This window comes from Apteryx rowi, unplaced genomic scaffold (genome assembly GCF_003343035.1).
Source record: "Apteryx rowi isolate R43461 unplaced genomic scaffold, aptRow1 scaffold_415, whole genome shotgun sequence".
Classification (NCBI taxonomy): domain Eukaryota; kingdom Metazoa; phylum Chordata; class Aves; order Apterygiformes; family Apterygidae; genus Apteryx; species Apteryx rowi.
The window spans coordinates 78,882-92,106 of NW_020450650.1; the positions used below are offsets into that span (position 1 = coordinate 78,882).

The 13,225-nt window shown below is 45.7% G+C and overlaps 1 protein-coding gene across 9 annotated transcripts in view; it reads right to left on the reverse strand.

The window, feature by feature from the left end:
• The window catches only part of CEP170B (centrosomal protein 170B), a 58,437-nt gene extending 45,824 nt beyond the window's left edge, over window positions 1–12,613 (reverse strand). For all 9 annotated transcript variants that reach the window (XM_026075954.1, XM_026075953.1, XM_026075952.1 and 6 more), the window contains exons 1-2: window positions 12,508–12,613; window positions 11,678–11,813 (exon numbers count right to left, since the gene is read on the reverse strand). In XM_026075954.1, the coding sequence (XP_025931739.1) occupies window positions 11,678–11,782 (105 nt within the window). In that variant the 5' untranslated portion in view covers window positions 11,783–11,813; window positions 12,508–12,613. The remainder of the gene's footprint in view (window positions 1–11,677; window positions 11,814–12,507) is intronic.
• Between the last annotated feature and the right edge of the window lie 612 nt (window positions 12,614–13,225).

The window sequence follows — 13,225 nt, forward strand, 5'->3', positions numbered from 1 at the left end:
ACAGTGATTTGGTCCCATTGACTTTGTCGCAATCCACACATACCAAACATTTCTTCAAAGCACAGAATGACACTTCAAGGGGAGTACTGTTGGACTGTTTTCTGAAGGGAGTGTTAAAACAAAATCTCTTAATAGTTTTGAAATATGACATAAGTGTTATAGCTATAAAGACACCAGATCTTCTTTATTTAGACTCCTTGCCCTTTTCCTCTGATAATTTGACTCTTGCTGGAGCTGACTGCAACCAGTGACTGAAACTAGTCAATCCAAGTAAATCCATCAACACGTGTACACGTTGCAGAAACCTCTCTGACAGACCGACTGAAAGGAAGAGCAGCTACCAAAGTAGGGAGACAAGTCAGACTCCAAGCCAAATAATTCTCCTCTTCCTGGGCATCAACCAACCAGGTCTCGCGGAAAAGGAAAGTTGCTCCCTTTCCGAAGCACGAACACTCTGGTTTTCACAGTACCACTCTCTTTCACTCACTGTTTCAGAATTCCTTGATGAAAACACAGAGGCTTTTTCCTGACAAACTGTTACCATTTGCAAGAATTTCTTTTTCCCTGCTGATGTCAAGTACACTGACAATATCCCAATAGCTGACAAAATGTCAGCTCCTCTCCTTGCAGAGCACATGTCAACCCAGGAGACCTGTCCTCCAGAAGAACCCCGAAGTATCAATACAAAGCAAGCACATACTCGGCCAGAACACTGCCCTTCCACTTTGCGACACTCCTGACATCATCTACAACATGCAAGCGGAGGCAGGAGGAGAGGGGAGAGAGCAGGTCCAGCTGCATCAGCAATACAGTTATCCGTACGCTGCTGACTTTACAAGCAGTGCCAGTTCACACAAATCCCAGCTGAAAAACGAGGCAGAGCTAAAGGCTTTGGTGCCTGAATGGTGCTGTCAAAACAGCAATCATGTCACAAAAAAATGACTGACAGCTGGTGGAACAAATGAAGACAACACATTTGGGGACATCCCACTCCTACCTCCTGTTATACCAAGCCCTAAATGCAGGAAGCAACGCACAGCAAGGCCCTCCAACGAGGGACAGGCACATGGACCTTGGGCGTCTCATGTGGCTTCCACGCTTGGCTATAACCTCTTACCCCAAACAGGCAGGCCCACATCTCATGCATCTGCAGTGCGAAGATGCTGCTTCTCTCCATTACCAATCACATTAGATGCAGCTTGTTAGTCTACTGTGGAAGCACCCAAGTGGCTGAGTCAGGTACACCTGGCGATCAGTTCCCATCCTTACCTCAGGAGGGTCTGTGGATGCTGCCCAGGACCTGCCGGATGGGACCGCCTCCAGCCACAGCCTTGCACATCCCCGGAGCTGATGCTCCATGGGCTGGGGTGGACCTGACCTGCCACACGGTCCCTCAAACCCTGCAGGGAAGGATGCGAGGGGGGCTCCTTCATCTCCCTGCCCACCACGGTCCATTCCCACAACCRTCAGGCCTCATGGGCACTGAGCCTGGGCTGGGACTCCTGCGAAGGCTCACTGCCCCAGACTCACAAATCTGAGCAGGAAGACCATCCCCATGCACGGCACGGGTGGGAATCCCCCCTTTCACCAGTAACAGGCCTTTATATGATGCCATTTCACAGGTCTTCATTCCCGAGGGCACATACTTTGCACCAGGAGACATGGGGAGATATGAAAATGGAGAACAGCAGAGGCAAACAGGGGTCTGAACTGAAGCATATCTGCAAGGGTCACCGCTGCAGGCCTCCCCCACCACGGCACCGACACCCACATGCTTCTCCCCTTCCACTCGCCCAGAGCCGGAAATGTCACAACCTCACCCGCGGTTTCTCAGTGCCAAAGACTACATGGCTGTGCGTTCAGGACACATGGCCATTGCCCCCAAAGTGAGAAACAAAGACGACAAAAGAGATGCTGAGAGGCAGTTTCAAGACCGTTGAACACCTCTCGTAGCAGAGTTTGCTTTAGCATTTTTTTAGCATGTCGCAAAGAAATTAATTTAAAGGTTAACAGAATTTAAAGACCTAACTATCCCTTTAGCCCCCTTCCAATGACAGAAAGTCTTTAACCCCAAAAAGTCAGCGCAGAGAAAAAATGAAGGCAGATTCAATCTTGTACCAAGCCACAGCTCCTTCAGAAGAAGGTTTACCTCAGGGAACAGCTGTCTCCCAAAACTTCAGTTTGCCCTGGATCCGACCCTGATATAAGTTAGCACAGCCTTTAGACTACTGTATTTTACAACAGCTGAGTAGAGCCAATCAGGGCTTCTAAACCAGGCAAGGATCATCACAGGGAAGCAGAGAGGAATTCCAGTGCTTTGATGTTCCTCTACATAAAAACAAGGATAGGTCACCAAAGGAATAAATTTATGTCATGATTTCCCATGTTCCAACAAAGTTTCATCTGTATTCAGACCGCACTTTGCGGAACGAGTCAAAATGGTAGAAGGCAGAATCTGTGCCACAGTCCTGGAACTACCTCTCAGCATCTCTTTAAAGAACATGGCAAACTGTTACACAGATAGTAGTGAAATTTCAGGCTTTTGTGCAGAAGAGAGGATTTTTCTCAGTTTTGTTTATGTTAAAACAGCAAACTTCACAAGAACTACAACAGGAGTTCCTAAGGGCTTGTCTCCAAGGAAACCAAACTTAAAATAACTAAAATTGCACCTTATTTATTTCAATGCAGAGCTGCCAAAGGTCACTCCTATTTGAGAATGAAGGTGCTGTTTATTTTGGCGTGACTTACATTTACCATCAACTGCTCTTTCTTGCACTGACAGCAGCAACCTAAAGGCTGATCATTCTTTTGTTCTTGGAAAGGAGCAGAACGCCTCAATCCCACTTCCAAACAAAAGACTCACCCGTTTCCAGACCGCCAACGGGTGAGAGCACAAAAGCAGTCCTGCTAAGTCACTTCAGACTAGCAGTTCAGTGGTTTCTAATCCATGAACCCTTGGATGACAGAAGGCGATTTAAGACACCTAAGTCCACGCATGCTATAGAGTGGTCTACGGGTGTGGACTTCTCAAAAGTCTGCAGCTCCACTGGAAAGGCTTTTATGCAGCTATAAACTGAAAAGTTGCAATAAAGTTGACTGAATCACAAATGTAAAGAGGACTCCCCAGTTTAAATATACATTTGCACTGAATACTGAGCCTTGATCACACTCAGTCGCAACCTCCACAACAAAAGACAAAACTGATCGATGTATTTGGAAGGATGCAGGGGGCGGGGAGAACATACTGCTCAAGTGGAAAACCACTATGTGAACTTCCAATGACAATCAAGTGCTAAGAAACCAGAAATGCCTATACCCAAAAGTTAAAAATAAGACATAACTGGTTCACCCTAGCACCTAATCTGTTTCTCTGGAGAAGCACTTCTAAGAGAGTGAAAAGTGGTTTTTGACTACTATAAGAATCACTTGGATTCTGCTTGCAACCAAACAAAACCAGAGCTGCAGCACCTCAGATGAAACTGAGGGCAGGGAAAGAAGGCAGGGAACAGAGATCTCCTAAACACAAGTGATTCGCAGGCAAAAAATAAGGCTACACACTGAGAGGGTGGGAATGAAGGAAGAACACAGAGTTCTCACCATGTCCCGACACTGGACCTGTTACTGAATGAAAACACCTCCTCAGGAAAACACAATGTGTGCTTTTCTGAATAATAACATTTACCTTTTCTGAATGAAAAATGTGGATGGTGATTTGATACTATACTAAACTCATCCAGGGCTTGCATTTCCAGACATAAAAATCACTTCCTAATATAAGGCTGTCCTGCTTCTCCATCATACTATCTTCAATGCATCATGTTTTAAATACCTATTGGACAAAATGCACATGCTGCACACATCTGAAAAGAGGGGTATTTTATAACTACCCTTTCCTCCAAAATTATATTAAACAGGCAATATCTCCAAATCACAGATAGGAATTTTACTCCATGAGTAAAATCCTATACCTATACCAACACTTTGCATCAGTCTACAATCAGACATTAAACCAAGCAGCATGCTTGTGATTCTCAAAAGTGCAAGCATCAGATCAGCACGAGTCCCCTGCTTAGCATGGGGCAAAGTAGCTTTACAGCAAAGTAGCTTTAAAAGTATGCAGGAGTCTCCATGGAAGAAAATATCACACACACTGGCTATGCATGCTGCAAAGAGCAGACACTCCACAGCTTTGTGTTTGGGGAAGGGTCTGACATACAGAACTCAACACTGGGGAAGAAAACATGAGCTGCAGAGATACCAAACAAAACCCACAAGGAAACAAGACCTGCTTGGGAAGGCAGGAGGAGAAACACAGCAAGGCAGCCTACATATCCCCAAAGGGTCAGGGAGCAGACGCAGCTCAGCTGTCTACCTAGATACAGATTCTGCTTTTTTCCTCAGCAGAGTTCCCATGGGCAAAAACCTACTGCTCAGGGTTGAGAGATTTGGACCTCAGCCCTGCCAGTGCCGCGAGGCATCGTGGAATTGGAGATAAAATAAACAAGCGAGAGCAGTTTCCCTATTCCTAACTGCAGCCTGCCGTGCATGTCTGGCACTAGATAACTGCAGTGCTCTGGTAGCAACACGCAATAAACATTTGCTCAAATACTTTCCATAGTGAACAGGTTACATTTCTGCCAGTACTGTGCTCTGCACAAGTATCCCAGTAAGGAAATACAAACCTCTCCAGTGTCCCACTTTAGAAGAAAGACAGGCAAAGCCATCTAAAAAATAAAAATAATAATAAAAAGACCCCACACTTATATTCTGGCCTGAAACATGCTTTTTGTTCCTCAAAAGAAAAACCCTGGGTAACATTTAATGACAAATGAACACTAGTTTTCCCCCTTCCTTCACTATGCATTTAATATAGTTTTGTATATTGGTCACTTCAGTACTTTTCCAGAATCTCGGTGACTGCTCTATCCTGCCTCAGGCCATTACAAGGGAGACACCCCCACACAGGCGGGCTGATTGCTCCCAAGGGCATGTGTTGGTTTCTAAATGATTCTGCCTAAGCAGACAAACGTCTCTTAGGAAGTGTAGCCACCCTCATTTCAGCGCTGAGCCCACATTTTAGCTTCCAAGCTTCAGAGCCTCCTGCCTTCAGCTTTGCTGCAGTCAAGATCACAGACTTAGTAGATCTGTTGCAAGACCAGGGCCTGACTGTTCATGCAAATATAAGGCACTGAACAAAAGAAAAGAAATCCCCCAGGAAAATGAAACTGTAATCCCCACAGCTTGGCAAARGGATTTGGAAGCTGGCATAGTTCCTATAACAATTTAACCCATTGTTTTGAGGTAGAAGTGGTTTCTGCTTGCTGGTTGCCCTTCCTTGAAATGAAGCACCGATCGAGAGATGCAAGGTCAGGCCCTAACTGGAGGCAGGGAATACGCAGCCCACAGATGGGCTGGCTTTCACTTTGCTTCACACAGGAGGCGTGGAAAAGCCAAAATCTTGGGTGGGAGAGAAGGTGGGGTGTCTTTTTATAGCACAGTTGCGCTGTGTGCTAATGCCTGGATGAGGATTTCAGAGCACAGTTTGGCCCCTGACATGGAGAAGGTCCCCTCTTTCCCCATCCATTCAGCACAGGAACAAAAATCCCTCACTCAGCAGGCTCCTCGCCGAGTATGTGCAGCCCTCTCGTCCCCCAGGAACCAGCTGTCTGCAGTGCATTTCTTTGGCATGAGAGAACCAACACCTTTGCTCCCTTCTCTTAACTCTTCTTCAGCTTCAGGTGCCCAAGCATCTACCTATTTCAGGCTGTGCCGCCGTTAACCACCTCTTTCTACTCTGCCTCCAGCAACCAACTCTCCTCCCAGGTTTGCCTATCCTGTCTTCACAGGTCCTGCCATGTCTCCAGCCTCCTAAAAACCACATTTCCTTAGACAACTTAAACAGGAAACAATGAGAGACGCAAAAGCCAAAAAAGCAACGTTATGCTTGAAAGTACAGGATGTGCATCCCTCATCTCATTGCTGCTGCCCAGCCACCTGGAAACACTGTCCATCAAAAAGCAGAGACTTCCCAAGGCAGAACCCTTCCTATCTGCCCGCAAGACACTTACTTCCCTTGTGACACCTAATAAACAAATGTCTCAGGATCCCGGCAATTCTTAATGCCCACAAACTGACTTAGGTGCCGGTTTACACCCTCTGGATAACTGCAGCAAAACAGCATGAGCAGGGCACAGCCCTGTCCTAGCTAGAGCTTCCCACTCCACCCCTGCACTTCAACAGGGAAGGAGGTCAGCACAMCAAAGCGAGAGAAGATTCCCCGTAACTTCTGCTGAGGGCCCCCAACACAGAAGTATTTTACAGACAGAGGGATAAGACTTCTGCGTACCAGTGAATCCACCTAGAAGCATCAGGAAAAACACAACCTACCAACTTCACTCCATCTGCTTCCTCCCAGCGTAATTCTGTAGACAAACTATACCACACCAATTCACACTTGTTTATGTATACATGTACTAAGCTGCATAGAAAGACACGTTACCACGTATGGTCTGGGGAAGGTAGGACATGCCAGGCCAATGAAACTTTGATTTGACCAGTCATAGCGTACACATTGAGCTCACAGTTGCACTGTATTATTTGCAGAGCACACCACGCATCCTGTGTACCAAACAAGGAACAGATCCTGTGGGGAAAAGGAATCAGGTAATGACACAGCGACAGATTGCATCTTCATGCCTGTGTACGCAGGGGTAGAAGCAGGAGCACACAGGCAAGCTTCACACTGGAATGTCATAATTGCTTTGCAGTTATAAACACTTAACTTAGCAATCATAAGAATGCTCTTTTAATGCCTGGAACACGTGCAATCTCCTAGCTTTTTACCAAAGCAAGCTAAAAAGAGGAAGACGTCCATTCAAGCAGTATCAAATTACCGTTTATTCAGTTCACCAGCAGGACAGACTCGTATGTTCAGCTCACAACCCCCTGCTGCTTAACTGACTAATTGATACCATAAGCAACATGCGATGTCCCACATGGATCAGTGACAGATGCTTGGCTAGTAGCTTTCACAGCTATTTGCTGACACCAGAATAAAAGCAAGCCTTGAGCCAACCTCAGGTCGAGGGGAGATGATGCTCAGCAGCTCAACACCCACTTTCCCCACACTGACCTGCTTCCGCTCCGTATTTATCATCCTCCACCTCTTTGAGCCCTGCTGCTTCCCCACTCTTTGCTCCTCCTCTCATGTTGTACACACAGGAGCTTCTTGTAACACCTCCCTGCGCAGCCAAATCATCCTAATCCCCCCCTCCAGGTTAACTGTCATGGAATAGAAATTCACAATTAAATGCAAAGAGCTGGCCTGTGGCTCCCCAAGATGCAAACTGTTGGAGGCTAAGCAAGTATTCTGCAAGTATCATTATACTCTTAGCTCGTCCTCACACTTTCCTCGACAGCTTCTTTTGACCCCTGTCTGAGTCAGGATACTGAGCAAGATGCACCTTGATTTAATCTAGGACAATTGTTCTCACACTGAAAGTCTGTTCTCTTGCATCTCTGCATTTAGTTCCTCTTTGCCCAACCTGCGATAGTCCTGTCCTCTTTGTTTCTCATTTAATCTCTCCCTATACCAACCTCGCTCCCAAATGAAACATTTCCTAAAATAATAAGTCCCTATTGACCACACGCAAGCTTCAACTATTTTCAAAGGCTTGGACCTTGGCCAAATGTATTTAGATTATTGATGGGAGAAAGCAACATCCCTGACCTAGAAACTCCCTCTTGAAAAATGTCAAGCCCCTGGCTCCACAGCACCAGCACTTCAAAGAACAGGTTAAACTTACTTCTAAATATTTTACATGAAGGAAACAGCATTTTTCCTGCACTTGTTCTCAGAGAAGACTACAGAACTGAGCTGATCTCTTCCAGAGCATATTGCCTAAAACAGACACCCAGAATATAAACTCTCAACTCAAACAGTTACAAAGTTCAGCAAAGTCACAAGCACTTGAAAACGGAGTATTGTAACAGTAAATGCCAAGCTGCCTTAAACGACACGCAAGACAGAGACCACACCTAAGACAAAAAGCACCATGCCACCTGCACCAACTCCCGCTGTAACGCACGCTCACGGGTGCACACTCACGCACAGCRTACAAGAACGTGCCCAAACCTTTGTTCTAAAAAGCAGCAAATACTCAAGGCAGCACTGGTTAAACGTTTACTTTCCCAGATTTTTTAATAAAAATCTCTCTCAAAAAAAAAAAATACGGAAGTCATGAAACTGCTTTACTCTTCTGTTAAATATTTACATTTGTTAAAAATATAAAAAGTTGTTTTGTTTAGGGGTGGGGGGAAAGTTTTAACATTTAAGTAAAAATTTTCCGTTTGCGGGAGGTTTACATCCCCCGGTACATATCCATCACATTAAGCAAATGATCAAAGCTGATAAAACTGGCAATTACATTTCCCATGAAAAATGTTGGGGGGAGGGAATTACTTCATTCTTGTTTGTCATGAAAAGCTCTTACTTCTCCAAAGTAGCATTCCCCAAAGTAAATGTTTTCAGAGAATTATTCCCCTACTCCCACCAAGATTTATAAAAAAACCATGCATTTCTTACAGGTCTGTCAAGGTCTGGACTCCATAACCTTGCTGCTTGTTGACTTAAGGAAGCCTATGAAACTATTAAAGGAATCAAGTATTGTGCTTCAGAAAAATGAGAGAATTGAGCTCTTGACTAGGCCTAACACTGTGCATGCCCGATTACTTTAATGCAAGGGAGAAAATGCCATGTAACGTTCAAACCCAATATAAATCTCACATTTACTTGTACAAGAAGCTTTACAATACTGCAAAAACATTTAAAATATTTCTAATCCTATTAGCAGGTATAGAAGATTTCAAGGTAGATTATGTTTCTCCACTATCAAACCTACTTAATTTTAAGCTTGAAGACTGTGGTTTTCTTCCTCTCTTTGTTAACTAGAATGCAATTCTAGTACCTGTATGAAACAAGTAAATGCAAGTGAAAGTGAAGCTTTACTGTTCAGTGACAAAGCCATCATTTTTTGGTTTTTTAGGGATCTGGTACCTTGAGGCAACATTGCCAAGAAAATATCAAAAGACAAGAAACGCCTAAAACAGTAAAATGAGAAAGGCCAGACTGCAAGCTCTCCCGGACAAGGGTTATCTTTGTGTCATGTGTTTGCGCACGGTCTAATACACAAGGTCTCAACAGGGAACCACCAACCATAGCACAATGAAATCACTAAGTGGCAATAATCTTTGGGATGAAAAACACTGACCAGGTCATCCAGTCCATTCCCCAGACAATGCCAGTCTGTTCCCAACTGTACACCTGAAGGGATTAAATGCCAGTATCTTGAAACATATAAGCAAGGAAACTGTGCAGTGAATATACAGTTTCTGGGTCAGTCCCACTGTAGCCCCACACGGGAACATGACAGGTAGGAACATCACTGCAGAGAGCTTTGTCCGTCTGCTCTGGATGACCTCCCTGCTTCTTAAGCTTTCCCCAAGACAAACGGTTGTGCCAGTCTGCCCAACAGTTTTGTGACATGGACAGTCACAGTAGGAAAAAAGTCTATTTTTAGATCTCATCCTCCATCTGCTCACACACAACTTGGCTTGGATATCAAGTGTGTGCTTGCAGTCTCTCTTCTGCACCGAGTCTTACTACAAAAGCATGTCATCTGGAGCCTAAGGTAGCTCTGAAAAACATCTTCATAAGCAAAAGGCCAGGAAAAAAAAAAAAAAGCACTGTGCTGTTCAAAATGAAACCTGACATGTGATCTTAGAAACAGCTTTATTACTGGAGACAGTAAAATAATAATGTTTATAAAGGGTCACATGTCATTCATCCATGAACATAAGCAGCTGGCTTTTACAGACAGTGCGGAGCCTTCGTTCTGGCTAAATAATGAAAACCTCCTTTCCTACCACCACCTTTGAGTCCCCAAATACAACTCATTCCTCTCAGATACTGCTGGCTCCTCCCAGAATCCACTTTGCTTACTTTGTGGAAAAGAGCATGACAAATTTACAGTGACACAAGGTTGCTAGTCCACATGCAACACTGGCAAGCCAGCCCAGACTTGCAAAGCAGCATGAAATACTCCATGTGGTACGGAGCGGTTCACAGTCCACACTATCCAGTTAACCCTGAAATAAGCAGCACATTTTAAGCATGACTGAAATTTAGGTACTTTTATTTCGGGGTGCACAGCTTGAGATTTGTGATTTTCAGAATGATGAACCCTGACCATAAAGAAAATTCCAGTACCTTCAAAGGGTCTTAAGGTGGACAACCTAATGTTCAGTCCATTTTTGAAAACTAAAGCCACTGTATACATTTTCTCCCTTTTAGTCACAAGAGAACAAGGCAGTCAGGTTTTTGAGCAGTCAAATACAGACTTACAGAAAATATTAGGACATTTTTAATAGCCTCTGCATGTCTCACCAGTCAGACATGTGGAAACATGAAATAAAAGATAGCATGATTCATGGGAAAACCTAAACAAGAGATTTAGAGTATGCTTCAGACTCCATCACTGCAGCCTAGCCATTTCATTAACTGCCAACTAGCACAGCAGTACAAATACTGCAAGCTTTCCTTCTGTGACCATAAAGTTTTATTACAGCTAGACAACACCTTAGCAAACAACTGCCTTCTAAGTACACCTCGTACAATGAGAACTTCTACCCCCTAAAGAGACCTCCTGCTCACATACCATACAAAATCCCTGGAGTAATTACAAACGCAGCCTGCCTGGCAGAAGATTAGCAAAAGCATTTAGGAAATACCTTTGCACAGGTCAGCAGCGGGAACCACGGGGAAGGGAGTCCCTGTGGGCATGAGGTTGCTTTCTAATGTTGCCACCAACAGCCACGTGGACATTCACGGCATGGGCCTAGCTGAAATATTAATTTTGATCCTGAGCTTGCACAAATCCCTGAGCGGAGCTGCTCCTGTCAAAGGCTCTTTGCGAGATTCCAGCCCCGTCTGTTTGGAGCGAGGTCCATTACTTTATGCTGTCAGACATCAGACCACAGTCAACACTTCAGACAAGTTGGATTAGGCCCAGCAAAGAGACATGCTGGTATGGAAAGTACTAACCCAAGTTGCAAGTTTGCAGGAGTAACACAATTACTTTGGCAACAAGAGGACACCACCAGCACAGCTGGAGTTTCTCTGCTAAACATCAGTATTTCCTACCATCTTAAAAAAAAAACTAAGTGAGAGATATAAGCACTGACAATTTAATCAAACTTGAATTAGAGAGAAAAAATAGACTAACAAAAAAAACTATTTCCAGCCCCCTCCAAATCACACATACTAGTGAACAGTACACATACTAAAAGCTACAAAAACAGTAACATAATCACTTACAGATCAGGACAGAATGGTGTATCTTTGCTTACTACTTCCAACTAACAAGATAGTTAATCTGTTCGATTTGATTAATCTCCCACCAGTACAGCTCCTATCCATCTGATGACATGGTTATTTGAAAGAAACCTCACTTGCACTTTCATGAATATCTCAAGTCTTCATGGGAACAGCAGACAGCATAAAAAAAAAGTTTATTTTAAAAGATTTCATTCGAAGAAAACATGTAACATCTTACTGATCCCCAGCATTACATTTGCATCTACTGTATCTCCAGAAGAAATAACAAAACCATGGTATTACCTGGAGCATCAATTCACAGTCATCTCTGCCGACAAATATCATCTCCCGAGGGAGCCGGTGGCGAATGCCAGTACTGCTCACCAAGAACCACGACGTCACGCTCATTTTGGCGCTTGGCACTTATTCTTTACACATCCTGAACACAAAAAAAAGGACASACAACTTTATTAAGTGTAGAAATACACCAGTATACAGCTGCAGTTCCCAAATTTCCCTGAGCCACGGGACCTGGTGCTGCCACTTGCAGATGCATTCACATGTTAAATTACTTGTGGCAACCGGCAGTCGTGAAGATTCACTGCCCGTGTGCCACGGGTGGGAGCCACAGCTCTAGAGCAGTGCAAATATTCCCACAGCAAAGTGGGACTGGGGATCTGATGGAAGGACCATTTCCAAAAAGAAGTATGCAGTTGAAGTCAATGGCTGAAAAGCAGAAGTATAGTTAAAAGAAAAAAAAAGACGACTTTCTTTTTCTGAACGTTTCCTGACCACTAGCAATTCATGGTGCAAGCAGCATAGCTCGTACTGCCCCCATCCTCAAAGAGCTGGGCCAGCACAGAGAAAGGTGACATAACCCGGCRCCTGTAACCTCTCACGGCACGCTCCAGGAGCGGCTGCACCGGTGCTGGGAGGAGCACAGCCTCCCTGTTGCTCACCCCACTTCCACACAGATAAGCTGGGAGCCCACAAGTCTTTCTCCCTCACCTCATGGGCACAAAAATCACTGCTGCCATAGGGCAGGGAACACAAGCTGCAGCTCCCACCAGGGGATTTCGGGACATGCTGCCCCTCTTTCTCCTACAGCAGGGAGAGGAACTGGCAGCACTAACCTGTAAGGGCAGCAGCACGCAGCTCTTATCGGGAACCCTCCCAGCCACACCTGCTTGGTGCTGCTGCTGCACACTGGCAGCATATCACATATTCTCCCTCTCCTCCTCCTCTCGCAGGATCACGTTTTCCCCTCCTCTCTCTCTCCCTGAAGAAGAAAAAAAAGTAGCACAAATCAGTCTCTCTCCTTCCCCTCACCCATTCCATCTCCCGAGATCAAAGTTGCATTTCTAAACGCGTGCAGAAAATGAGATCTTCATTTTTATCTGTGCTACGCTACTGTCCCCGGCATTACAGCTGCGCTCCTACGCGTCGGGAGGCCTGGGGCCAGCGGCTGGGAGGAAGCGCAGGTGACACCAGCGCAATAAAGCAGCAGAATTAACGACCTCCACGGGAAAAAGCAGATGGGGGGGGGGGCACGAAGAGAGATCATTTCACACAAACACCCCGGCACCCTCTGCGTTACCGCTCGGTGGTCTCGGGGAACGCTGCGGACACGGAAAAGAGCCTCGGGGACTCCCGGGCGAGCGTGTCCGTGCCCCTTTGCGGAGCACAGACCGCTGCTCGGGACGCCGGGGGCACCGCGCCCGCGCGGGGAGCCGCCTCGCTCCCCCGCACCTCGCACGGACGCGTTCCGCCTCCCCACCTGCGCGCCGCGGGGACGAGGTCGCGCCCCGCCGCCGGGGCCGGGGCCGGGCCCGAACAAAGCGCCGCGGCGAG